The 27,251-nt window shown below is 47.2% G+C and overlaps 1 protein-coding gene across 1 annotated transcript in view; it reads left to right on the top strand.

Annotated features, from left to right (window-relative positions):
* Positions 1-27,251, top strand: part of LOC144511296 (multiple C2 and transmembrane domain-containing protein 2-like) — a 447,793-nt gene that overhangs the window by 416,871 nt on the left and 3,671 nt on the right. The window contains exons 20-21 of the mRNA XM_078241512.1: positions 4,982-5,091; positions 18,894-18,991. Of these exons, the coding sequence (XP_078097638.1) occupies positions 4,982-5,091; positions 18,894-18,991 (208 nt within the window). The remainder of the gene's footprint in view (positions 1-4,981; positions 5,092-18,893; positions 18,992-27,251) is intronic.

Below are 27,251 nucleotides of genomic sequence, written 5' to 3'. Positions count from 1 at the left end.
GCTGTAGTGCATTTTGGGGCGTCCTATGCTTGTGAAAAGTGCTATACAAATGCAAGTCCTTACTTATTTCTCGCACACTTCGTCTCTTCATCTCTCTCTATTCTCTCTTTCTTAACGACTGGGATTTTGAAATGCAGTGCCTCAAAAGAAGAGTAAGCTGGGTGGAGAAAATGGCCAACAAAGTATGTAATGAGGCTGGAAAAACATTCAAGACCTCTCAAGTAATTATCAAATGGATACAAGTGGAGCTCTTCAGATATGTTGGGTGGGATTCTCCAGTCTCACTCGTGGCAGGACTGGTGTGAGCGAGAATAGAAAGTTTGGCATTGTCACCAAGACTCCATTGGCTTTCAGTGCCACCAGGAAATCGAAGCCGCAAACGAGGACGGAAGATTCTGGCCGCTATCTGGAGAGAATGTAGGATGGGAGTGTTAATCACCACCGAATGGATTAATGGAAGAAGAGCAATAGACCGACAGCGAAGAAAGCAGTTGGACAACATTAATGAATCATAGAATCCTACAGTGCAGAAGAAGGCCATTCGGCCCATCAGGTCTACACCGACCACAATCCCACAAAGCCCGATTCCCATGCCTGCATGCATTTATCCTAACTAGTCCCCCTGACACTAAGGGCAATTTAGCATGATCAATCAACCTAACCCGCACATCTTTGGAGTGTGGGAGGAAACCCATACAGACACGGGGAGAATGTGCAAACTCCACACAGTGACCCAAGCCGAGAATCGAACCCATATCCTTGGCGCTGTGAGGTAGCAGTGCTAACCACTGTGCCACCGTCTGGCTTAATCAGAACTCCAACAAGAAGGTCATCCATTACTGCTGTGATCAGGAATTTGAAAAGACTCTGGTCACCTACACCCACATGGCACTTAGACAACGACATTTGGATGTGTGGTTTTGTTGTTTCTAGATACAACAAATTAATGAGTCTGTAAAATTGTACTAGCCAACATCCAAAAATATATTTTGATGCTGCAAGTTTTACTGCAGAGTCCATGGGTTTTCAGTCCCGCAGTAAGTGAATTCAAATGGCTTTACTGCTTTGTTGTTGATGTAGGAATATTGAATTCTACCACCTGCCGTTAATAAGTGCTCATGGCCTCAACACACTCGAAAATGTTGGTGACATTTTGAAACGGGCTGACTGACAATAGTGGGAAGCACTCACCCATAGTAGGCCCCTTTAAATATGCAAATTCAGTCAGAACTGGCTGGAGCCTGAGCCATGGATATTTGACCATTTCCCCAGGCGAGGGATCCAGAGAGACCCCAGAAGAGCTAAGCATGGACGTACTTTCTGTGGACTCCGGATGGGGGAGTGCTCCTGCGTGCCCCAAAAAGATAACGTACAGTGGAATTCTCCTGGCTGGTGACTGAGGCAGCCTGACATTAGGCCTCGATCCAGTGTGTTGCCCCAAAGACCCCATTAGTTGCCCAGCAGCTCTCCCGCTCAATGGCAGTGACACTCAAATTTGCAGCTCAAATTCTTTCAGGCTCAGGTGAGATCAGTTGACACACTCCACAATCTGTGATAAATAATAATGTGACTTTCAGCTGCTCTCTGCAGCATGGTGGCACAGTGGTTAGCACTGCTGCCTCACAATGCCAGGGACCCGGGTTCAATTCCGGCATTAGGTGACTCTGTCTGTGTGGAGTTTCCACGTTCTCTCCGTGTCTCTGTGGGTTTCCTCCGGGTGCTCCGGTTTCCTCCCACAATCCATAGATCTGCGGATTATGTGGACTGGCCATGCTGAATTGCCCCTTAATGGGGGGGGTTAGTTGCCTAGCATCATCCTCTACCCTGACACCTCACCCCCCCCCCCCGAATCTCTCCTCCATTAAAAACAAAAGTCTTTTTGTCACGTCGTTCCATCTTCCCTCAACACTGACATTTGATTTGATTTGATTTATTATTGTCAGACGTATTGGGATACAGTGAAAAGTATTGTTTCTTGCGCTATACAGACAAAACATACCATTCATAGAGCACATAGAGGAGAAAGAAAGGAGAAGGTGAAGAATGTAGTGTTACAGTCATAGCTAGGGTGTAGAGAAAGATCAACTTAATATCAGGTAGATCCATTCAAAAGTCTGATGGCAGCAGGGAAGAAGCTGTTCTCGAGTCAGTTGGTACGTGACCTCAGACTTTTGTATCTTTTTCCCGACGGAAGAAGGTGGAAGAGAGAATGTCCGGGGTGTGTGGGGTCCTTGATTATGCTGACTGTTTTTCCGAGGCAGCGGAAAGTGCAGATGGAGTCAATGGGTGGGAGGCTGGTTTGCGTGATGGACTGGGCTTCGTTCACAGCCCTTTGTAGTTTCTTGCGGTGTTGGTCAGAGCAGGAGCCACACCAAGCTGTGATACATCGGGAAAGAATGCTTTCTATGATGCATCTGTAAAAATCAGTCAACGTCGTAACGGACATGCCGAATTTCCTTAGCCTCCTGAGAAAGTAGAGGCGCTGGCGGGCTTTCTTAACCATAGTGTCAAGAATTGGTTTTCAGGATTGCATGGGTTTGGTAGTAGAGGACATTCGAGGAGTAATTTAATTGTTTGGGAGGACTCTCCACAGTCACGGTCAACAGGATTTCTTTGGCTATGTCCTTAATTGTTCATAAGGGCTTCGTGGCTGTTGGTATCAATCTTGAGCTGAGTGAGACACAACCAAGCTGCCATATTTTGCTCACTCCTGACATGAGGGAATCCTCTGGATCATTGGACAAGCTGTGAGTTGGGTAATGTCGAGTTTGAGACTTCTAAGATTTTGCATCCCAGCCGATCCAAACCCACCCATTTATTTGGGAGTTAAAGTTCCCCCCACTGCTTCCAGTTAGATTTTGTTTCCCAATACTGCAAAGGATGCTCAGTCTCTACAACTACATTTAACTATTGTATACCGGACACAGCACGGCATGGTGGCACAGTGGTTACCACTGCTGCCTCACAGCGCCAGAGACCAAGGTTCGATTGGGTGACTGTCTATGTGGAGTTTGCACGTTCTTCCCACGTCGGTGTGGGTTTCCTCCGGGTGCTCTGCTTTCCTCCTACGGTCTAAAGATGTGTAGGTTAGGTTGATTGGCCATGCTAAATTGCCCCTTAGTGTCAGAGGGATTAACAGGGAGAATCCTGTTGGATCCTATCCCTGTAACTCCAATGCGTGGAGTAACAGGGATAGGGCCTGAATAAGATTGTTATCGGTGCAGGCTCGAGGGATCGAACGGCCTCCTTCTGAACTGTAGTGATTCTATGACATTGTCCTCCCTCAAACCGGGAGCAAGAGAGGGTCTGACCTTAGAGATCTTTCCCCCCTCCTCCCACCCTTGGCCCGGTTTTTCAGCACTTTTGGCATTGCCTATACAAGTTGTTGATATTGCCTGTTCCATTTAATTCAAAGCAGCTTCCTTGGCATGTAATTCCCACTATTTACATTGCATAATTCATATAACTTAAGAGTCAAAGAATTACTTTGAATTGTCAGATGTAGGATGCATTCCAGTGCTGTAACCTAGAATTTCTTATAAATACAATAGAGGGAAAAACTGTTGTTAAAACAAGATTATACTTAGCATTTTATGGTCCCTGTGTCAAAATAAATAAGCACACAGTGGGAAATGGAGGCCAGCAGTATCAATAGTTATGGCGCTAATTAGCCACAGCAGCGAGCAAAAACATTATAATTTTAGTACGAAATCCTGTAAGGCTGATGGTTAGGGTCTGAATTACATCTTTATAGGCTGCTCCTTGGAGTGTTTCTCTAATGGAAATATACTCAATCCTTGTCATAATGATACTTACAAATCAATAATTATGTAAAGCAAAGTAAGTTCATTTGGGAAAAGAGCAGAATGGTTGCAGCAAAGTAAAAGCAAAATATTGCGGATACTGGAAAGCAGCAATCGAACCAGAAAGTGCTGGAAATACTCAGCAGATCTGGCTGCATCTGTAGAGAGTAACAGAGCTAATGGGTGGGATTTGCCGGCTGTTCCTGCCATTGGGATCTTCCGTTACCAGAGATTCCCCCCCCCGCGTTGACAGTGGCGGGACCAGAAGATCCCGCTGCTGGCCAATCGTGGGCCACCCTCCGCTGCCCCAAAACACGCCACGTCGGAAAGTGCCGCCCAATGTTCCGCGTTGGATGTGGCTTCTTCGGAACTGTTCTTTGATTTGATTTGATTTATTTGATTTGATTTATTATTGTCACATGTATTAGTATATTGTGAAAAGTATTGTTCCTTGCGTACTATACAGACAAAGCATACTGTTCATACAGAAGGAAACGAGAGGGTGCAGAATGTAGTGTTACAGTCAGAGCTAGGGTGTAGAGAAAGATCAACTTAATGCGAGGTAGGTCCATTCAAAAGTCTGACGGCAGCAGGGAAGAAGCTGTTCTTGAGTCGGTTGGTACGTGACCTCAGACTTTTGTATCTTTTTCCCGACGGGAGAAGGTGGAAGAGAGAATGTTCGGTTCTGATAAAGAGTCATATTTGGCTCAAAACTTTGGACGCAATCTTACTGCCCGTTCATGTCACACTTCCGCTGCAACGAAGACGGAGAATTTGGCAACAAGCCAAATCTTCGTTCACCACAGCCGGATGGGAAAATCCCGCTGGTGTGAACAGTCAGAAAATTCCGGTCCTTAACATTTTTTCCAACTCCACAGACCTGCTGAGTATTTCCAACACTTTCTGCTTTTAGTATGGATGCAATGTCAGAAAGGATTATGCAATCTCCTTAGACTCCTGGCTTTATCAATTTATGCATTGTTTTAATCCTATTAAATGTGTGGTTCGTTTAAGTGACGTATCCAGTTACATGACGGCTCCTGTTAGTTGTTGGAGTCAAAGGAAAATGTAACTTCAGAGAATAAATATTTTAGATATTGGAACACGAGGCAGAGATCACATTGGCGTGAATTGCAATTTTAATTTTCCCTTTCCCTTTTGTTTTTTGAAACTTGCAGCACCTTCAACTGGTCTGTCCCGTTCCTTTCCAAACTCGCCTGTGCCGTGCTTGCTGTCTGCACAATCGTGTTGTACTTTGCCTCACTGAGGTACCTCCTCCTGATCTGGGGTAAGAATTTTTCGTTATTCATGAGATGGTGGCTAGGGTAATACATAGCTCGCGAGCATGTTAAATGCTGAAGCACAGACTGAGGCGTTTAAACGCAGGTGTTTAAAAATTGTGTGTTTTCTTCTCACAGTGAGTGTCCCAATTAAATATTTCCAGCAGCTAGATTTTTGTGAGGTTTAAAAAGTAAATAAAGGTTATTTATTGACACATATATTTTTAAAAATGCAAAGTGGTTAACACTGCTGCCTCACAGCGCCAGGGACCCGGATTCGATTCTGGCCTCAGGTGACTGTGTGGAGTTTGCACATTCTCCCCGTGTCTGTGTGGATTTCCTCCCGGATGCTCCGGTTTCCTTCCACGGTCGAAAGATGTGCAAGTTAAGTAGATTGGCCATGCTAAATTGCCCCTTAGTGTCCAAAGATGTGCGGATTGGGTGGGTTGATGATGCTAAATTGCTCCTTAGTGTCCAGAGATGTGTAGGTTAGGTGGATTGGCCATGATCAATGCACAGGATTACAGGGATAGGTTGGGAGGGGGGGTGGGCGTATGGTGAGCCAAGGTAGAATGCTCTTTTGGAGTGTCGGTGTAGACTCAGTGGCTTCCTTCTATACTGTAGGGTTTCTATGATTTCTATGGTCTTATGGTCTCGCTCATTCAACACACACACACACACACACACACACACACACGTGGGAGGGGGAGGGGGTTCGTCTTCAGCAGGACTGAAAACCCCCGCCAGCGGGAAGGGCCAGATTCTCTTTTGTAGCAGGCCTGTAGTTTCTTAGATGGAGATGATGCTTTAAAGTTGAAGTGAAGGTCTGGTAAAATGAAAGATTCTCAGTAAGTTGCGAAGTTTCTGGTTGTCAAATTTCTAGGAGGGTTGTTCTCAGGGGAAACTGAAAAGTTGGACCAAGTTGGGGCGGAGTTCTTCTGCTTTGACGGTATTACCATTTACTACTTTGGCTGTTGGGATGACTTGCGACTCGTTTAATGTCTTTCGGTGAAATTCTCTCTCCGCGAGCAGCTTTTGCTGGTTTAAAAGCAGACAGGAAAAATGAGTCTCATCTTGTGATCTTTTGCAAGTTCAAAGTATGCACCCTGTGTTGTAAATTTAACACCTTGAGAGTTCGGGACAGCCAGGATCTTTGTGTTTGGCTGACTCATTCAATATGAAATTGTCTCTTTAAATTGGTTTCAGGAAAGGGCATTGATACAGCATCAGCCTGGAAGGTGCCTTTTGTTCCCTGTTGAGACAGGAGAGTGGTTTTAATCCACAAAAGAAGTCAGCTGACCCTCGGGCAGCCATCTTTTTCAGCCTTTTGTTCAGATTTGGAAGTAGAAAGTATTGACTGAAAGTTCACAATATGCTGGAACATGTCACTATTTTTAGTGACATGTTCCAGCTGTGTTTGAGCAGTCTTGCATCATGGGATTTGGAACAGCGCAATGTTACCCTTCGTGGGTTGTGAGTGTCACTGGCAATCTGTCAGGTGGTGAGCCACTCTCTTGAATGGTTGTAATCTCTCAGTAGTGTTCAGAACAAAGAACAAAGAAAAGTACAGCACAGGAACAGGCCCTTCGGCCCTCCAAGCCTGTGCCGGTTATGATGCCTGCCTAAACTAAAACCGTATGCACCTACGGAGTCCGTATCCTTCCATTCCCATCCTATTCATGTATTCAGCTAGTTGCCCCCCAAAATGCCGCTCTCGTACCTGCTCCCACCACCTCCCCGGGAAGCGTGTTCCAGACGTTCACCACCCTCTGTGTAAAAAAAAACTTGCCTCGCACATCTCCTCTAAACCTTTCCCCATGCACCTTAGACCTATGTCCCCTAGTACTTGACTTTTCTATCCGAGGAAAGGGAGTGCCAGGATTTTGACCCTGCGACAGCGAAGTAATGGCGACATAGTTCCAAGTCCAGATAGTGGACAACTTCGAGAGGAACCTACAGACAGGGTGTTCTCTTGTGCCCACTGCCCTCATTCTCCCAGTTGGTAAAGATCAAGGATTTGGAAAGTGCCATTCATGGCATGCTGCTGACGCTTATCCTTTAGATGATACACACTGCACCCAGGATGGAATGGATTGCCAATCACACAGCCAAATCTGAGTGTGAGGCGGAAATGTACCCCTCTCGCTCTGCAGTGTTGCTACATTCGCCATTTTCCTCGCTGTCCTGGTTGCCAATTGAGTTCTCTTGCACTGAAAAAGCATGCACCAATTTCCATCTGTGTGATTTCAGTTCAGTGGCTCAAGCTGTGCTGTTTTAGTCTGAGTTCTCAGGCTGCTTTGTTCTGGATGCGATTGAACTTCCTGAGTGTTGTTGGAGCTGCACTCACCAGGTAAGTGGAGAGTATTCCTTCACATTTCTGACTTGCGCTTTGTAGATTGTGGACAGGCTTTGGGAGTCAGGAGGTGAGTTAATCAATGCACAATTTCCAGCCTCTGACCTGCTGTTGTAGCCACAGAAATTTTGTAGCGGATCCAGTGAAGTATCTTGTCAATAGTAACATCCCTTGCACCACCTCCAAGCTGACGCTCATGGAGGATGGTAATGCCATTGAATATCACTGGCATGTAGTTATCATAGAATGTCGAGAGTGCAGTACAGTGCCCATCAAGTCTGCACTGACTCTCCGACAGAGTATCTTATCCAGGCCCTCTCCCCCAATCCTATCCTTGTAACCCCACACATTTAGCATGGTTAATCCCCCAAACCGACACATCTTTGGACTGTGGGAGGCAGCCGCAGCACCCGGAGGAAACCCACGCAGACACGGGGAGGAGCTGCAAACTCCACACGAACAGTCACCCAAGGCTGGAATCGAACCTGGGCCCTTGGAGCTGTGATACCCACTCTTGCTGCCGATGGGCATTGCCTGGCACTTAATCTCTGGCATGAATGTTATTTGCCATTTATAAGCCCAAGCCTGAATGTTGTCCAAGACTTGTTCCATGTGGACACGGACTGCTGCGTTATCTGAGGAGCTGTGAGTGGAATTGAATACTGCGCTATGTTTAGCAAACCTCTCCACTTCTGACCTCATGTTGAAGGAATTTCCTGCAGTGATGTCCTGAGACAGAAATGATAGATCACCAACAACACAAGCCTCTTCCTTTGTCCTAGCTGTGACTCCAACTTGTGGTGATTCACCCCCCCCACCCCCCCCCCCCCCCCCCCCCGCCCCCCCCCCCCCCCCAATTCCCGTTGACTTAGATTTTGCTGGGGCTCCTTGATTCCAATCACTATCAAATGCTGCCTGGATGTTAAGGGCAGTCAGTGGTCACAATCACCACAGCTCTGAAGTTCAGATATTTTTGCCATGTTTAGACTCTGCTTATCATGAGGTCAAAAGCCAAGTGGCAGAACCCAAACTGAACATCAGCGACAGAGGTCTGGGTGATTAAGTGCTGCAGGATGGCACTTTCATCACTGACCTTCATCACTCTTGATGATTGAGAGTACACCATTTGGATGGTAATTTGCCAATTGGATTTGTTCTTCTGTTTGTGGACAGGAAACCTAAGTGATTTTCCACGTTGTCAGGTAGATGCCAGTGTCGTTATAGCAGGACTGGGCCAGCTTGGCTTAAGATGCAACTGCAGTTTTTGGAGCACAAGTCTTCACAGTGCAGCAGCTGGGATGTTGTCAGGGCCTAAAGCCTTTGCTGCGTGCTTAACTGTTTCTTGACATCATGCGGAGTGACTGGAATTGGCTGCAGACGGGCACCCCGTGATGCTGGGACCTCAGGGGGAGGCCAAGATGGATCAATCACTCGGCGCTTCTGGCTGAAGATGGTTAAGAATTGCTTCAGCCGCGTCATTTTGCACTCACGTTCTTGGCTCTGCCGGCATCAACTTAATATTGGCATGTCGATCTCAAACAACATAGGATCAGGAGGAGGCCCTTCAGGCTCTCAAGCCTATTTTGCCATTCAGTTAGATCGTAGGTGGAATTTTCCCAGAGAATGACAAAGTGTCAGATTCTGACTGAATACGGGTGTGTTGCTCCCCAGAGAAGCAGGCAGCTTTTCTCTTCTGATCTTCTGACTCTTTGTCAAAAAAAAAGTGCAGTGTTTTGGGCCGTAATTCTTGAGGGGCGAAGCCTAAACACACCAACAAGGCCAGCTACACAGAGAAGATCGTAAGTTAAAGTTAAAGATGCACCCCCTGCTACGGACATCGGGACTCCCCATTTATTATCACAGGCTATTCTCCCCCTCAGTTGCCGCCCAGGCTCCTGGCTCTACCCACTGACCCCACCAACCTGTGGGGAACATCTGACGTCCCTGGAAGGCATGACGAGGTTTCATTTCTGTATTTAAATTCATTTAAATTGATGATAATCAGGTAACTGGAAGTGAGCTTGATTATGTGGTCCAGTGGGAGGGATGGGGGGAGTGGGGTGGGGGGGGGGGGGAGATCACATTCTGAGATCTCCATGGCACAAACCCCATTATGACCCTCTCGGGAGAGTTAGTGGCCACATCCGGTCATGCGTCTGCATTGGATGAGCCCAGAAAATCCCAGCCCTTGTAGCTTAACCTGCCTTGGTGATGCAACCCATTATTCTAGCAAAAGTCCATCAATCTCCGTTTTTACATTTTTAATTGACCCAGCTAAAAGAGAGTTTTGGGACAGAGATGTGATGAAGTGCTTCCTGACATCATCCTTGGAGAACCTGGTTTGAATGTTAAAGCTCTACTCTCTTTGTAGTCCATTGAACCAGCTGCCAAAATATAAACACATAGAAAATAGAAGCAGGAGTAGGCCACTCGGCCCGTCGAGCCTGCTCCACCATTCATTTTGATCATGGCTGATCAGTAAATTCAATATCCAGATCCCGCATTCTCCCCCAATCCCCTTGATCCCTTTAGCCCCAACAGTTGGTGTGGGTTGACTTCTCTTCTGACCATAGAATCTCTACAGTGCAGAAGGAGGCCATTCGGCCCATCGAGTCTGCACCGACCACAATTCCACCCAGGCCCTATCCCCATGCATTTACCATAGCTAGCCCCCCCCCCCCGCTAACACTAAGGGGTAATTTAGCAAGGCCAATCCACCTAACCCGCACATCTTTGGACTGTGGGAGGAAACTGGAGCACCCAGAGGAAACCCACGCAGACATGGGGAGAATGTGCAAACTCCACGCAGACTGTGACCCAAGGCGGGATTCGAACCCGGGTCCCTGGCGCTGTGAGGCAGCAGTGCTAACAACTGTGTCACCGTGCCGCCCCACCACGCCTCTGCCCTTTCTGGGATATTGTTCTGCCCTGTGCAACCCAATCTGTGCCACGAGCTAAGGGCAAGGACTAACAGTGTGAGGAATTACACTGGAGAACTGACAGTGTGCCATTCAGTGACGTGGCAAGTTGTTTTACCACCATCAAAGGATGAACCTCATTATTAAAGACCCAATTCAAGGCATTTGGAAACTGGCAACTCTTATTCTTTCTGAGATTGACCCTTAAATCATATTCATAGCAAACTTTGACCTTGTTCTGGAGTAGCGGTTGGTGTGGGGAGCAGTGGAGTGACATTCACATTCTGATTGGAGCTGGGGCACAATACCAGAGATGACAGTGGAGAGTGTTATTCTGCATCCAACCACACTATGGCCTCCCATCCATTGACTCCGTCTACACTTCTCGCTGCCTCAGGAGAGTAGCCAGCAAAATCAAGGACCCCACGCACCCCGGACATTCTCTCTTCCACCTTCTTCCATCGGGAAAAGGATACAAAAGTCTGAGGTCACGTACCAACCGATTCAAGAACAGCTTCTTTCCTGCTGCCATCAGACTTTTGAATGGACCTCCCTTATATTAAGTTGATCTCTCTCTACACCCTAGTTCATAGAAATAGAATAGAAACCCTACAGTACAGAAAGAGGCCATTCGGCCCATCGAGTCTGCACCGACCACAATCCCACCCAGGCCCTACCCCCACATATTTACCCACTAATCTCTCTAACCTACACATCTCAGGACACTGAGGGCAATTTTTAAGCATGGCCAATCAACCTAACCCGCACATCTTTGGACTGTGGGAGGAAACCGGAGCACCCGGAGGAAACCCACGCAGATACGAGGAGAATGTGCAAACTCCACACAGACAGTGACCCGAGCCGGGAATCGAACCCAGGTCCCTGGAGCTGTGAAGCAGCAGTGCTAACCACTGTGCTACCGTGCCGCTCACGTTATGACTGTAACACTACATTCTGCACCCTCTCCTTTCCTCCTCCCCTATGTACTCTATGAACAATATGCTTTGTCTGCATAGTGCGCAAGAAGTAATACTTTTCACTGTATCCCAATACAATAATAAATCAAATCTTAATATAGTGGACGGGAGAGTCCAGTAACATCCTTGTAGAGCTTCAAAATTCTCACGTCAATAAACATGTGCAAAAGTTACAGCCGGAATGCATATGGCATCTTTTGATTGAAAAATGCTGATACCCAGCGTAATGGTATTGAATTGTCCTTTCTCTCGTCAGCGTTGTTTTCTGCCGAGGTTACATAAACTCTTCATCTGACATCTTGAAAGACTCCTTCATGCAGTGACCTTGTTTCAAAGTCTTTCCCCTTTTTGAATAAGTTTTCAGATGATGAGAATGCTTCCCTGGTGGGTCATGCACTGGCTAACCAGCATTTATTTAAAAACCAAAGCAGAGTTGTTTGATATACACATCAGTATATTACACATGCACACACATTATCATTTCTTCTCGTAGCTTCCTTAGAAATAAAAGATTCTGTGACTGCTGTTCAAATCGCCAAGTATTTACAGCACGGAAAGAGATTTAACAGTCCATGCCAGTTCTCTTCCACCTAAGCCTCTCCCCACCCTCCATCATCTAACCCCGTCACCATATACCTTTCTTTCTCATGTATCTCTCCACATTGCCCCCAAATTCATCTATATTTGATTTGATTTATTATTGTCACATGTATTGATATGCAGTGTTTCTTGCGTGCTACACAGACAAAGCATACCGTTCATGGAGTACATAGGGGAGAATGAAAGGAGAGGGTGCAGAATGTAGTTTTACAGTCTAAGCTAGGGTGTAGAGAAAGATCAACTTAATACTATTTTGCCTCATCCACTCCTTCTGGTAACAGGTTGCACATTCTAATCACTCTCTAGGGAAAAACATTTCTCCTTAATTCCCTTTTAGATGTACTAGTAACTGTCTCATACCTATGACCACTAGTTCTGTTTTTTTTCTTACAAGTGTAAGCACTTGTCCATTTTATCAAACCTTTTAAATCGTAAAGAACTCTCTCGGTCTTCTCTTTTCACGAGGAAAGTACCCCAGTCTGTTCAGTATTTCCTGACGGATGTAACCTCTCAGCTTTGGTATCATTCTCGTATTTTTTTTGCACCTTCTTCAGTGCCTCTAAATCTTTTTCATTGTTATGGAGACCAGACTACTTCCAATTACTGAGAAGATGTGGCACAGAAACAGGCCATTTGGCCCAACCGGTTCACACCAATTTCTGGATTCGAACCTCCTCCTTACTCTCCTCAAATAAATCTGCCATCAATCAAATCGAACATCTCTTGTGGTAGCAAGTTTCACATTCTTACCATTCTTTGGATAAAGAGGTTTCTCCTGAATTCCCTGTTGGATCTCTCGGTGACGATTACATACGGATGGCCTTCAGTTATGTTCTTCCCCACGAGAGGAATCACTGGGGGTGATTTTACGCCCACGTTCGCCGTGAGCGAGAACAGCAACGTGCGCACAAAATCTCAGGAGAATCAGAAAACGAGATTGTTGCCGGTGAGATCTCCCAGAAAGGGCAGGGAGCTCATTTAAAACATGACCAGGGTGAGGTTAGGGCCGGTCAAGGACAGTAGTGGGAACTTGTGTATGGAGTCAGTAGAGTTAGGCGAGGTGATGAATGAATACTTTTCTTCAGTGTTCACCAAGGAGAGAGGCCATGTTTTTGAGGAAGAGAAGGTGTTACAGGCTAATAGGCTGGAGGAAATAGATGTTCGGAGGGAGAATGTCCTGGCAGTTTTGAATAAACTGAAGGTCGATAAGTCCCCTGGGCCTGATGAAATGTATCCTAGGATTCTTTGGGAGGCAAGGGATGAGATTGCAGAGCCTTTGGCTTTGATCTTTGGGTCCTCGCTGTCCACGGGGATAGTGCCAGAGGACTGGAGAATGGCGAATGTTGTTCCTCTGTTTAAGAAAGGGAATAGAAATGACCCTGGTAATTATAGACCGGTTAGTCTTACTTCGGTGGTTGGTAAATTGATGGAAAAGGTCCTTAGGGATGGGATTTACGACCATTTAGAAAGATGCGGATTAATCTGGGATAGTCAGCACGGATTCGTGAAGGGCAAGTCGTGCCTCACAAATTTGATAGAATTTTTTGAGGAGGTAACTAAGTGTGTTGATGAAGGTAGGGCAGTTGATGTCATATACATGGATTTTTGTAAGGCGTTTGATAAGGTCCCCCATGGTCGGCTTATGATGAAAGTAAGGAGGTGTGGGATAGAGGGAAAGTTGGCCGATTGGATAGGTAACTGGCTGTCTGACCGAAGACAGAGGGTGGTGGTGGATGGAAAATTTTCGGATTGGAGGCAGGTTGCTAGCGGAGTGCCGCAGGGATCAGTGCTTGGTCCTCTGCTCTTTGTGATTTTTATTAATGACTTAGAGGAGGGGGCTGAAGGGTGGATCAGTAAATTTGCTGATGACACCAAGATTGGTGGAGTAGTGGATGAGGTGGAGGGCTGTTGTAGGCTGCAAAGAGACATAGATAGGATGCAAAGCTGGGCTGAAAAATGGCAAATGGAGTTTAACCCTGATAAATGTGAGGTGATTCATTTTGGTAGGACTAATTTAAATGTGGATTACAGGGTCAAAGGTAGGGTTCTGAAGACTGTGGAGGAACAGAGAGATCTTGGGGTCCATATCCACAGATCTCTAAAGGTTGCCACTCAAGTGGATAGAGCTGTGAAGAAGGCCTATAGTGTGTTAGCTTTTATTAACAGGGGGTTGGAGTTTAAGAGCCGTGGGGTTATGCTGCAACTGTACAGGACCTTGGTGAGACCACATTTGGAATATTGTGTGCAGTTCTGGTCACCTCACTATAAGAAGGATGTGGAAGCGCTGGAAAGAGTGCAGAGGAGATTTACCAGGATGCTGCCTGGTTTGGAGGGTAGGTCTTATGAGGAAAGGTTGAGGGAGCTAGGGCTGTTCTCTCTGGAGCGGAGGAGGCTGAGGGGAGACTTAACAGAGGTTTATAAAATGATGAAGGGGATAGATAGAGTGAACGTTCAAAGACTATTTCCTCGGGTGGATGGAGCTATTACAAGGGGGCATAACTATAGGGTTCGTGGTGGGAGATATAGGAAGGATATCAGAGGTAGGTTCTTTACGCAGAGAGTGGTTGGGGTGTGGAATGAACTGCCTGCAGTGATAGTGGAGTCAGACACTTTAGGAACATTTAAGCGGTTATTGGATAGGCACATGGAGCACACCAGGATGATAGGGAGTGGGATAGCTTGATCTTGGTTTCAGATAAAGCTCGGCACAACATCGTGGGCCGAAGGGCCTGTTCTGTGCTGTACTGTTCTATCTATGTTCTCTATTTTAGTAAATTCAAATACATGAGCTTCTCCGCTATATGTTGTCCCCACATAAATGAATTCCCTCTTGCCGACGTGATACCGCGTTGGCAAGGTTTACAACAGGCATCTAAAAACTTGAAGCTGTCAAGGGGAATCCATTGGGGGTGCAAAGATGGGTACAGCCCCCAAGGGGAGAGGGGTATGCCCTGACACTGCTCTGCCACCCTGGCAGTGGTGCTTTGGCAATGCCAACCTGGCGGTGACACCCCGGTGGTGCCGCCCTGGCAGGTTCCCTGGGGAGTTCCAATGGGGTGAGGGGGAGATTCACCTTACATGTGGGGGGGTTACCCCAGTGCTTTCGCACGTATTGCGTTGGTGCCTGTGATGGGGTCAGAATTCCCTGTATCTGGTGGGGGGGGGGGAGTTTTCCATGGAGCCGGCAAAGGCCCTCCGCCACCACTGTAATGGCGAAAAGCATACCACCAGATTCTCTGTTTCCGCGCCCTCTGTGCCCTATTTTACCATTTTGATTCTAAGTGCTGGGCAGACTTGAAACTGGGAGTGTTTCAGATCTGACTTTTAGGCCCATTCTCAGGCGCCCCCCATACGCACTCTGCCTGAAAAAATATCAGCAATTCCAAATCTCGCTGCACAGGTCTGTGGACGGGGCTTAACGCGCCCGAAACCCTGCAGCTCCGATTGGCGCCTCGAACTGCGCATGAACAGAAAAAGAATGATAGAATGGGGTTTCCCTGCCACATCCCTCCCGGGCCGGATAATGCCTCCCCCTGGCCCCCACAGACATTGCCTCATCCCCCAACATTACTCACTCCCCACACCCCTGTCACCCAGACTGGGGGCGAGGGGCCCCTCCCCCCTTCCTCACCACTGATCTCAGGCAAAGTGGCAGCGGACACTGCCCCGCCCCCGCACCGATCTTAAGCAGAGAGCTGTCGGATACTCGGCACTTACCTCCTCACTAACTGGAGCGCCCGAATCAGGCTCTTATGGAGCATGTCTCTTTTCGCGCCAATTCTGGATGGGCGAATGTGGTGATAAAGGGGGAAGTGCCGGCAAGGTTGGGCGTGTCGTCCATTAAGTCAATTTAAATGCATGCAAATACATTTAAATGGCCGTCGCGCCTGTTTCGGGCACAGTCCTGATCGCGGCCATTTTTGGGCCTTGGTAACGTGAGAACTGATGCGGAGGCAGGCGCAGATTGTGCTACTCGCCTCATGCTCCAAAAACGGGTACAACACGATGATAAAATCGGGCCCTCTGTGTCCACGCTCTCTGTGCCTGCTCTCTCTTCCCACTGGTGGGAGCTTCCAGTCCCGATGCTGGTGAAGCCTCCCCCCCCCCCCCTCCATGATGGGTTCCCCAGTGGCAGCGTGTGCGAGTCACTCAATCCGCTGTAGACAATGGTGGGACCTAGTAGCTTGATTGCAAAAACAAAACCGTGCATTTATATGGTGCCATTAATGTAGGAAAATATCTTAAGGCCAGCATTTGTTGCCCATCTCTAGTTGCTCTTGAGAGGGCAGTTAAGAGTCAAACACACTGTTGTGGATCTGGAGTCACATGTAGGCCAGACAAGGGAAGAAAGTCAGATTTCCTTCCTTGAAGAACCAGTTGAGTTTTTACAACAATTGACAATAGTTGATTCATAATTAGACTTTTAATTCCAGATTTTTATTGAATTCAAATTTCACCATCTGCAGTGGCAGGATTTGAACCTAGAATCCCAGAGCATTCGAATCATAGAATCCCTACAGTGCAGAAGGAGGCCATTCGGCCCATCGAGTCTGTACCGACCACAATCCAACCAAGGCCCTATACCCGTAACCCCACTTATTGACCCTGCCAATCCCCCTGAAACTAAGGGACAAATTGGCATGGCCAATCAATCTAACCCTCACATCTTTGGACTGTGAGAGGAAACCGGAGCACCCGGAGGAAACCCATGCAGACACGGGGAGAAGTGCAAACTCCACACAGACACTCACCCAAGCTGGGAATTGAACCCGGATCCCTGGCGCTGTGAGGCAGCAGTGCTAACCACCGTGCCACCCATTACCCTTGGTTTCTGGGTTACTGTTACAATACCACAAGCTACTGTCTCCCCTGGCTGTATTGGTGAGGCAAAGAGAATGGATGATTCCTAAGAGGCCAGTGTGGGATGAACGCAGCAAAATTGGAGGGTAGCAGAGTTTGGCATGCTCACATAAACAGGAAGGGTGAGACCATGGAGGGATTCAAACACACTTGAGGATATCTTGGAGGATTGGGAAGCAGGGTAGAACAACTAGCACAGGGATGGTGGTGAATAGGGCTGGGACAAACTGTAAGCCATCTCGCAAACATTGTGGCTGTCCATTAAAATGGACAGGTAGTTTGGGTTTTCCATTTGAATTGCTGGTTGTTAAGTGGGGCCACTGCACTGATACAATCCCTTTTGTGATTAAGGTGGCCTCGGCCAGATAAAATTTTGTTTGTGAAGGTCTTTGAACTATGTTATCATCCTGTGAAATTTGCACATAAATAGAGCATAATTCTAGTCCAGTCAGTCACAGAGATCTCAGTGAATACATAGAATCGTAGAAACCCTACAGTGCAGAAGGAGGCCATTCGGCCCATCGAGTCTGCATCGACAACAATTCCACCCAGGCCCTATCCCCGTAACCCCACATATTTACCCTGCTAATCCCTCTAACCTACGCATCCCGGGACAGTAACGGGCAATTTTAGCATGGCCAATCGACCTAACCCACACATCTTTGGACTGTGGGAGGAAACCGGAGGAAACCCACGCAGACACGGGGAGAATGTGCAAACTCCACACAGACAGTGACTCAAGCCGAGAATCGAACCCAGGTCCCTGGAGCTGTGAGGCAGCAGTGCTAACCACCGTGCCACCCGAATACAGCGGCATGTTCCTCGTTACTTTGAAGACTGTCATATCAGGAAACATCATTTTTGACTCTACCACTGCAGCCTAATGCACGTAATGAGCAAACCTTTGTATAGATTTTTAACACACTCAGAATGCAATGAAATTTGATCTAGCATTTCACATGATTTGACACTGCGCTAAATGTCGCATTCATTGGGAAAGGAACTCACTGCGAGCATTTGGGTCTCGCACAAACACACACACACACGCAGTCGGAGGCTTGTTGCAGTAGTGAGACGGTCATAGCTCACAAACAAATACAAAGGGACACTGTCACACAGGAAGTCTGATCTTTTAGTATGTTCCTTGTTTAAGCCATTGAGACAGATGGGCTTTTAATCCGTCAGCAGATTAATAAAGTAATGTGATGAGGTGAAGCGATTGTTAAAGTAGAGAGTTCACTGGCACACACACTTGTACACAGCTGAAAATGAAAACTTAGCCTCCCAAAATCCTTTATATCCTCCAAACAAGCCTGAAATAAACTCCAGACCCCTTTAACAACCAGGGCCATTGAGGTGTGTGGAAAAAGGCCCACGTGTTTTTATTCAGGCGCACATTACAGTTACACTTGTGAAACTCTGAAACATAATTAAGTGTATTGCAAGGACGCATGCTCTTGGATACATAATGTTGATATTTTAATACTGAAATGTAAACCGCCTCCTGCAGCCTCATCAGCTTTCAGCCAGGCGAGACCCGACAGGGGAGGGGGGAGGTTGCCCGCTTACCTATTCGCGGTTTGAGCAACTAACTCTTCGGCTTGTCGAGACTCGCTCAGAGTCCAAAGGTATCAAAGCGATCGACAGAGGTTTATTTTACGAAAATAAAATTTAAAAACATAAAACCTCTTGCGCCTCTTCCTGCGCGAAGGCAGCAGGACTGAACATGCTGGGGTCAGGAGGAGCCTCAAGCCCCTCGGAGTATTGTGGAGTGGCTCAGCGCATTTCCATGAAATGTGCTGTTAATAAACTTCCATTTGAAATGCAGAGACCAAACACTAATCTTATCTTATGGGAGAGGTGAGGATTCTCCTGCTGTTGCTTTTGTAATGGGTTTTGCAATTGAAGAAAATGAGATTTTATATAAAGAGGGTATTTGTTAATGAACCCAGATGACAGAACAGAGAGTGGTAATAAGGTTGGGACATGAATGCGGGCGCACATGTGTGGCTGCCACTCTATAATTGTTTTCTCACTAATTTTCACTTGCAAAACTGTTCCTTCTGTCTCAATGAATTTTTTTAAAAATTAAATTCTGACAGGTATACACAAATTCACGAAGAAGCTCAGAAATCCGTACGCCATCGACAGTAGCGAGCTGCTTAACTTCCTCTCCAGGGTTCCATCGGACGTCCAGAAGGTGGGATGTTTTTCTCACGCGCTCTTAGGGAATGGGTATCATTGGCCAGGCCAGCATTTATTGCCACGCCCTGAACTGAAGGGCATTGCTATGCGACTGGAGATAGGCCGGACTGGGTAAAGATGGCTGGTTTCCTTCCCTCGAGGACATCACTGGACTTGTTGGTTTTTGCGACCGGCCTCAGATCTTTGGGTATTGGTTTGAGAGGTGGGATTTGGGAAATTTCTCGACTCAGCCCTCGGGGGGGTAAAATGCCTACAAAGGTGGTATCTCCCGGGGAGGGTATTAACAGGAATGTGACCTGTCACGACCTGAAGAATCAATTCGCGGGCAGCCCCATAGGACTGACGGTTGCCAAGGCAAGCTGGTCAAAAGGCCTGGCTCAGTGCTTTGGGAGCTCATCCTAGTTACAATAAAGCCCAATAAAACAGAAGGTAGCCCTCAACTCCCGCATCCCCCCACTGCCTCACACACTCCCCCATACACTCCCCATGCCACTTCATGCCCCCCAGCCCACTCCCAGTGGCCAACCATACCCTCCATTCCAACCCATGACCCTCTACCCACCCGCAAGAGCTCCTTCATGCCCTCCATGCCAGCCTATGTCCGTCCACCTATCCCCAAGGGCCACTCATAGCTTCTATGCCAATCTACCAACCTCTGCCCATGCCCAATGGCCCCTTTTATCATCCAGACCAACCTATCACATTCAATGCACATTTATCCAGTGTACACTCTGTACAGAACCACTGAATCTGATGACAAGAATGTCATGTGTGAAAGAGCTTTTAAAAAAGTTGTTGATTCATAACTTACTTAAAAAAAACATATTTTATTACAGTCCAATAAAAGTGTTAATCAACCAGCCCTTTAAAGTATCAATAGCAGAAACCGTGAGCATTTGACACTTCTTTAGATCAGGTAAATAAATATTAAGCAACTGGGAAATTGATCTGATAAAAATCTATCAATCAAGCAATATTTTCCCTTGGGTTTAGCTGTTTCAACAGAATAATGGATGTCTGGGCTCTCAGTTAAGTCTCATAATACATCCTTGGCTAAGAGCCCCGACACCCGTTAGTCTCCCCAATTCTGCAAAAATCCAATGCGTTGCCACAGAGCCGGCATCCTTATTTGGTTGAGGACCACAATTCCAAGCAGTCATTTGCTTGATGAGCATAGATTCTCACCATACAGTGAGAAGTATTATTTCTTCTGCACTATACAGACAAAATATACTGTTCATAGAGAAGGAAACAAGAGAGTGCAGAATGTAGTGTTACAGTCATAGCTAGGGTGTAGAGAAAGATCAAATTAATGCAGGTAGGTCCATTCAAACGTCTGATGGCAGCAGGGAAGGAGCTGTTCTCGAGTCGGTTGGTACGTGACCTTGGACTTTTGTATCTTTTTCCCGATGGAAGAAGGTGGAAGAGAGAATGTCCAGGGTGCGTGGGGTCCTTAATTATGCTGGCAGCTTTTTCAAGGCAGCGGGAAGTGTAGACACCGTCAATGAATGGGAGGCTGGTTTGAGTGATTTACTGGGCTTCATTCATGACCCTTTGTAATTTCTTGCAGTCTTGGGCAGAGCAGGAACCATACCAAGCTGTGATACAACCAGGCAGAATGCTTTCTATGGTGCATCTGTAAAAGTTGGTGAGAGTCGTAGCTGACATGCCAAATTTCCTTAGTCTTCTGAGAAAGTAGAGGCGTCGGTGGGCTTTCTTAACTATAGTGTCGGCATGGGAACCAGGACAGGTGATCTGGACACCTACAAACCTGAAGCTCTCAACCCTTCCTACTTCGTCCCTGTTGATTTAGACAGGGGCATATTCTCCTCTACGCTTCCTGAAGTCGATGACAATCTCCTTCGTTTTGTTGACAATGAGGGAGAGATTATTGTTGCCGCACCAGTTCACCAGATTCTTTGTCTCGTTCCTGTACTCTGTCTTGTCATTGTTTGAGATCCGACCCACTATGGCGGTGTCGTCAACAAACTTGAAAATCGAGTTGGAGGGGAATTTGGTCACACAGGCATGGGTGGAGTGGGCATTGTCCAACATCACAAGCTGCAGCCTGGCGCTGCACATACATCCTTCGGGGCAACATTCGCTAGTTGCAGCCAGCCGCTTCTTCAAATGCTTCAAGTTGTCAATAATCTGCAATTGTCATCAGAGGAGCCAAACCACACCCTGTTTGTGACAACAAGAATCCAGGATCACTCAAATCATAGAATCCCTACAGTGCAGAAGGAGGCCATTCAAACCCATCGAGTCTGGGAGCGGCACGGTGGCACAGTGGTTAACATTGCTGCCTCACAGCGCCAGGGACCCGGGTTCAATTCCAGTCTCGGGTCACTGTCTCTGTGAAGTTTTCACATTCTCCCGTGTCTGCGTGGGTTTCCTCCGGGTGCTCCGGTTCCCTCCCACAGTCCAAAGACGTGCAGGTTAGGTTGATTGGCCATGCTAAATTGAACCTAATGTCCAGAGGATTAGCAGGGCAAATATGTGAAGTTACGGGAATAGGGCCTGGGTGGGATTGTGGTCGGGGCAAGCGCGATGGGCTGAATGGCCTCCTTCTGCAGAGTAGGGATTCTATGAGTCTGCACCGACTCTGATGGAAAATCTTACCCACGCCCTCTTCCCCACCCAATCCCAGTAACCCCACACATTTACCATGGCTAATCCCCCTAACCTACACATCTTGGGACACTAAGGGGCAATTTAGCATGGCCAATCCACCTAACCTGCACATCTTTGGAGTGTGGGAGCAACCGAAGTAAACCCACGCTGACACGAGGAGAACCTGCAAACTGCTCGGACAGTCATCCAAGGCCAGAATTGAAACCGGGTCCCTGGCGCTTTGGTGCTAACCACTGCCACTGGCATTCTTCCAAGGGGGAGGGTGACACTGGGTTGAAGGCGAAAGATACAAGCGTGAGATTTAATGATTGAAACAAACTTTGGAAAGAACTAATTTCTTTTATTTTTAAAAGTCAGATGGATGGCAACAAGCCCATGAGTCTTTGTGTCCATTAATTGGCTTCGTATGGCTTTACCTTCCTTACTTAACAACAGCAAGTGAGAAAATGGCGGTCATTTTCTCGGCTGCCTGATAGGTCCTATTCTGTATTCTTCAGTTGAGTGCAAGTGTGGCATTCATAGAATTTTCTTCAACTTTCTTCCCCTGTTCCCTTTTTGCTTTACCCCCCCCCCAGGCCCACCCCCAAAGCTATTCCCGCTCATTTACCCCACTAATTCCCCTACCCTACACATCATGGGACACTAAGGGGCAATTTAGCTTGGCCATTGCACCTAACCTGCACATCTTTAGACTGTGGGAGGAAACTGGAGCACCTGGAGGAAACCCACACAGTCACGGGGCGAGCGTGCAAACTCCACACAGACAGTGACCTGAGGCTGGAATCAAACCCGGGTCCCTGGCGCTGTGAGGCAGCAGCGCTAACCACTGTGCCACCCTGCCGTCCATTTTTAGAAAAAACTTTGGAATTCATTACAATTCTCTGGAAATCATTCATAGGCCGGAATTTTCTGGCCGTTTACGCCAATGGGGTGTTTCGTGTTGGAGAGGGATGCATTCAATGAGGAGGAGCCCCGTTGACAGTGGTGGTACCAGGAGATCCCACTGCTGATTTAATACATGGCAGGTTGCATGGAAGCCTCCGGTCCATTGTCTCTCTTCACATTTCACTCAACTCTGATGAGAGTTCCACAGCATCATCTAAAGATGTCTCTTGACTTTTTCTCGGGGAATGAGGCAAAGAGGAGGCCTGTCATGGCATTCACTGAGGGAATGGCCCCTTTATTTAAAAAATCTGTTCCCTTTCGAGAGATGGTTCTTTACAAAGAAACATTGAACCCAAAAATCCTCGGATTGTAACTGTACTGCTTTTAGGGGATTTTTTTTCGCAATTCTGTTTTGCAGTCCATCGATTTCACAACGTGTGATTTTGTTTTTTTAAAAAAATCAATTCTACATTTTTATTTTTGCCCCGGGATAATTCCAGGGCTGAGCTGACCTTAGATGTGTAAAAGGTTCCTTGGAGAAGGACGAGGGAGAGAGAGTACAAGAAACTGACCAGACATGCCCTTTACCTTCTCAGTTGGCACCTTCCATCTCTGCCGGGTGCCAAAGTTCATTTGTGTTGTTACATGCTTATTTTTTTTAAAAATCAAATCGAACTGGATTTGGAACCAAATTCCCAATGAAATTTTAAAGGAATCTTGTAATACAGCCCACATCCTGCAATAACATCTTCAATTATTGAAGCCTATAGATTTTGGGTAAATTCCAGGTGCATTTATTCTGCACCATTGTGTCCTCAGTCTATCTGTCTGACAGGCTGTCGGTCTGCGATTTAGATTTACTGACTGAAATCAATAAGAATGTGCTGAAACTTAGATTTAAGCGGTGTCTCTCATAACTTACCAATGTTCCAAAAAGCGTTACATCCAACGTATTACACTGTAAAGTGTAGTCACTGCTGTGAAGTAGGAAAAGTGTCCACCATTTTGTGTGGAAGTTCCCACAAACAACAATGGAATTAATGAGCAAATTGGCTGGGTTTTTTTCTTAGAGGAAAGCTGATTAACTACTTCTGGTTGAGGGGCAAATGTTGGCCAACGCAAAGATCTTTGATGAATGATGACATTGGACTTTTTTACATCCATCTTGGAGGACAGAAAGGGCCGCAGATTAACTTCTCACATGCCGTACTCCCTCGGTGCTGAACCACAGTGTTCGGGAATGTGGGAGGCAGTGGCACAGTGGTAATGCCACCGGAATAGTACCCAGGGTAATGCTGTGAGGACCTGGGTTCGAATCCCACCACGGCAGATGGTGAAATTTGAATTCAATGACCATCTGGAATTCAAAGTCTAATGATGACCATGAAACCATTGTCGATTGTGGTTCACTATTGTTCTTTAGGAAAGGAAATCTGCCATCCTTACCTGGTCTGGCTTACATGTCTGACTCCAGATCCACAGCAATGTGGTTGACTCCGAATAGGGGTGGCATGGTGACGCAGTGGTTAGCGCTGCTGCCTCACAGCACCAGGGACCTGGGTTCAATTCCTGGCTTGGGTCACTGTCTGTGTGGAGTCTGCACGTTCTCCCTGTATCTGTGTGGGCTTCCTCTGGGTGCCTCGGTTTCCTCCCACAGTAAAAGATGTGCAGGTTAGGTGGATTGGCCATGCTAAATTGCCCCTTAATGTGAGGGGATTAGCAGGCTAAACACTTGGGGTTACGGGGATGAGGCCTGGGTGGGATTGTTGTCAGTGCAGGCACAATGGGCTGAATGGCCTCCTTCTGCACTGTAGGGATTTTTTGATTAATTAGGGATGGGCAATAAATGCTAGCCCAGCCAGCAAAGCCCACAGCCATGGATAAACCGATTACGCACTTAAGTCACTGACTGGGGCCTGAATCCACAAATTTTAATCCAAAGGTGAGAGTGGTGCGGCATGATGGCACAGTGGTTAGCACTGCTGCCTCACAGCGCCAAGGAGCTGGGTTCAATTCCTGGCTTGGGTCACTGTCTGTGTGGAGTCTGCACATTCTCCCCGTGTCTGTGTGAGTTTCCTCCGGGTGCTCCGGTTTTCTCCCACAGTCCAAAGATGTGCTGATTAGGTGCATTGGCCATGCTAAATTCCCCCTCAGTGTACACGAACAGGCGCTGAAGTGTGGCGACTAGGGGATTTTCACAGAACTTAATTGCAGTGTTAATGTAAGCCTACTTGTGACACTAATAAATAAACTTTTTAAAAAAGAGTGTTATCACTGAGCGAAGAGGAGAGACCAGTATCATGATGAGAGTAGGATAAAATTGCATTGATTGAAAAGTAAATGACTGCAGATGCTGGAAATCTGAAATAAAAACAGAACATTCTGGAAATACTCAGCAGGATACTCACCATGATGGACAGGGCCCTCCGCCATGTCCGATCTATTTCACACACTTCCATGTTTACTCCTTCCCCTCTCTCCCGGAAATACGGCAAGGCTCCCCTTTGTCCTCACTTTCCTCCCCCATTAGCCTCCATATTAAGTAGACCATTCTCTGTGATTCCGCCAGCAAAGGTATCTGCCCTTCCCTTCCAGCATTCTGAAAGAACCATTCCATCCCCAGTACCCTGGTCTACTTCGTTCCTTTTCCTACGCCACCTTTCCACACCATGCAGCAGGTGCCCTGTACTTCCTCCTTTCTCACTATCCAAGCCCCAAGCACTCCTTCCAGGTGAAGGAGAGGTACTTCTTTCAATTTAGTTCACTGCATTCCCTGCTCACAAAATGGTCATCTCTATAATGGGGAGACTGGACACGCTGTGGGCAACCACTGTGCGGAACACCTCTGTTCAGTCCCACAAGCAAGACCCTGGGTTTCCTCCGTGCAGTGCAGAAAGAGGCCATCTGGCCCATCAAGTCTGCACCGTCTCTGCGAAAGAGTGTCCCACGCAGGCCCTCCCCTCCTCCCAATCCCCATAACCCTGCGCATTTTACAATGGCCAATCAACCTAATCGGACCTGGATCCCTGGCGTGAGAGGCAAAAGGGCTAACCACTGTGTCACCATGCCACATCTCAATTCTTCACATACCTCCCACCCTGACCTTTCTGTCCTTGGCTTGCTGCAGTATTCCAATGAAGCACAATGCAAGCTTGAGGAACATAGTTTAAAGTAAAGTTTATTTATTAATGTCACAAGTAAGCTTACATTAACATTGCAATGAAGTTACTGTGAAAATCCCCTCATCACCACACTCCGGCGCCTATTTGGGTACACTAAGGGAGAATTTAGCATGGCCAATGCACCTAACCAGCACGTCTTTCAGACTGTGGGAGGAAACCGGAGCACCCGGAGGAAACCCATGCAGACACGGGGAGAACATGCAGACTCCACACAGACAGTGACCTAAGCCAGGAATCGAACCTGGGTCCCTAGCGCTGTGAGGCAGCAGTGCTAACCACTGTGCCACCACCAGCATCTCATCTTTCAACTCCGCACTCTACAGCCTTCTGGCCTTCAAAAAGTTTGGATCATTATCTCTGCCTCTGTTTAGTTTTGTGCATTTTCCTTTCACTGATTCATTTTCCTTCTCATTTTCTTTCCCTTTCCTTCACTTTGCATCCAACCGGCCGCCATCCAGCCGTTCACATCTCACCGTGGCATTTATTTCTTCATGTTACTCGTTATCACTCCCTTTGCCCTTGCATGTTTTTGGCAGGGTGGGCATGTAAACTATGGCGGGTGGGACCCACCAACTTCCTGCCCACCCCTGACCCAGTCCCTATAAAATGGCAGGCCACAGGCACAGATATCGACAGCTGGCTGCCTTTTTTAATGAATAAAGAGCTGGCAACTGAGCTTGTAACCGAGGCAATTGACCCGAGTATTACACTGCCCTCACTGTAATATAGTTGATGTTGTCAGGCTTTGTGGAAAAGGTGGGAAGGAAGGGGAACGCTCATCATTGGGGGGGGAGGGGGGGTGACGTATGCGTATTGGGGGAACACCAACTGAGCTGGAATAGCCATATAAACACTGCGGCTGCAAGAGCATGTCAGAAACTGGGAATCCTGCGGCGAGTAACTCACTTCCTGTCTCCCAAAGCCTGTCCACCATTTGCAAGGCACAAGTCAGGAGTGTGGTGAATACTCCCCACTTGCCTGGATAAGTGCAGCTCCATCAGCACGCAAGAAGCTCGACACCATCCAGGTCAAAGCAGCCCGTTTGATTGTTACCCCTTCCACAAACATTCATTCCCTCCACCACCAATGAACAGTGGCAGCAATGTGTACCATCTACAAGATACACTACAGAAATTCAGCAAGGCTTCTGAGACAGCCAAACCCATGACCGATACCATCTAGAAGGGCAAGGGCAGCAGACACATGGGAACATCACCACCTGGGAGTTCCCCTTTCAAGTCACTCACCATCCTGACTTAGAAATACATCACTATCGCTGAGTGAAAATCCTGGAACTCTGGGAAACTGGGAGCCAATGAAGATCAGCGATGGCAGAGGTGACTGGCAAATGGGGTTTGGCAACCTTACCCCATAGTTACCAAAAACAATTCCTGTCTTCCTTAAACTGAATGGTTACTGCACCGTGCTTCTCAATGAAAGCTTAATTCCAGGATGATACTTTTTAGATAATGTTGAATATTCTGACTTGCAGAGTTCCTGCTCTTCAACAATCTGACTTTACATCAGACATAATAAAATGTCCCAAGACATTTC

This window comes from Mustelus asterias, chromosome 24 (genome assembly GCF_964213995.1).
Source record: "Mustelus asterias chromosome 24, sMusAst1.hap1.1, whole genome shotgun sequence".
Lineage (NCBI taxonomy): Eukaryota > Metazoa > Chordata > Chondrichthyes > Carcharhiniformes > Triakidae > Mustelus > Mustelus asterias.
The sequence above is the reverse complement of the archived record's forward strand: the minus strand, read 5'-3'. Positions and strand labels throughout refer to the sequence as shown.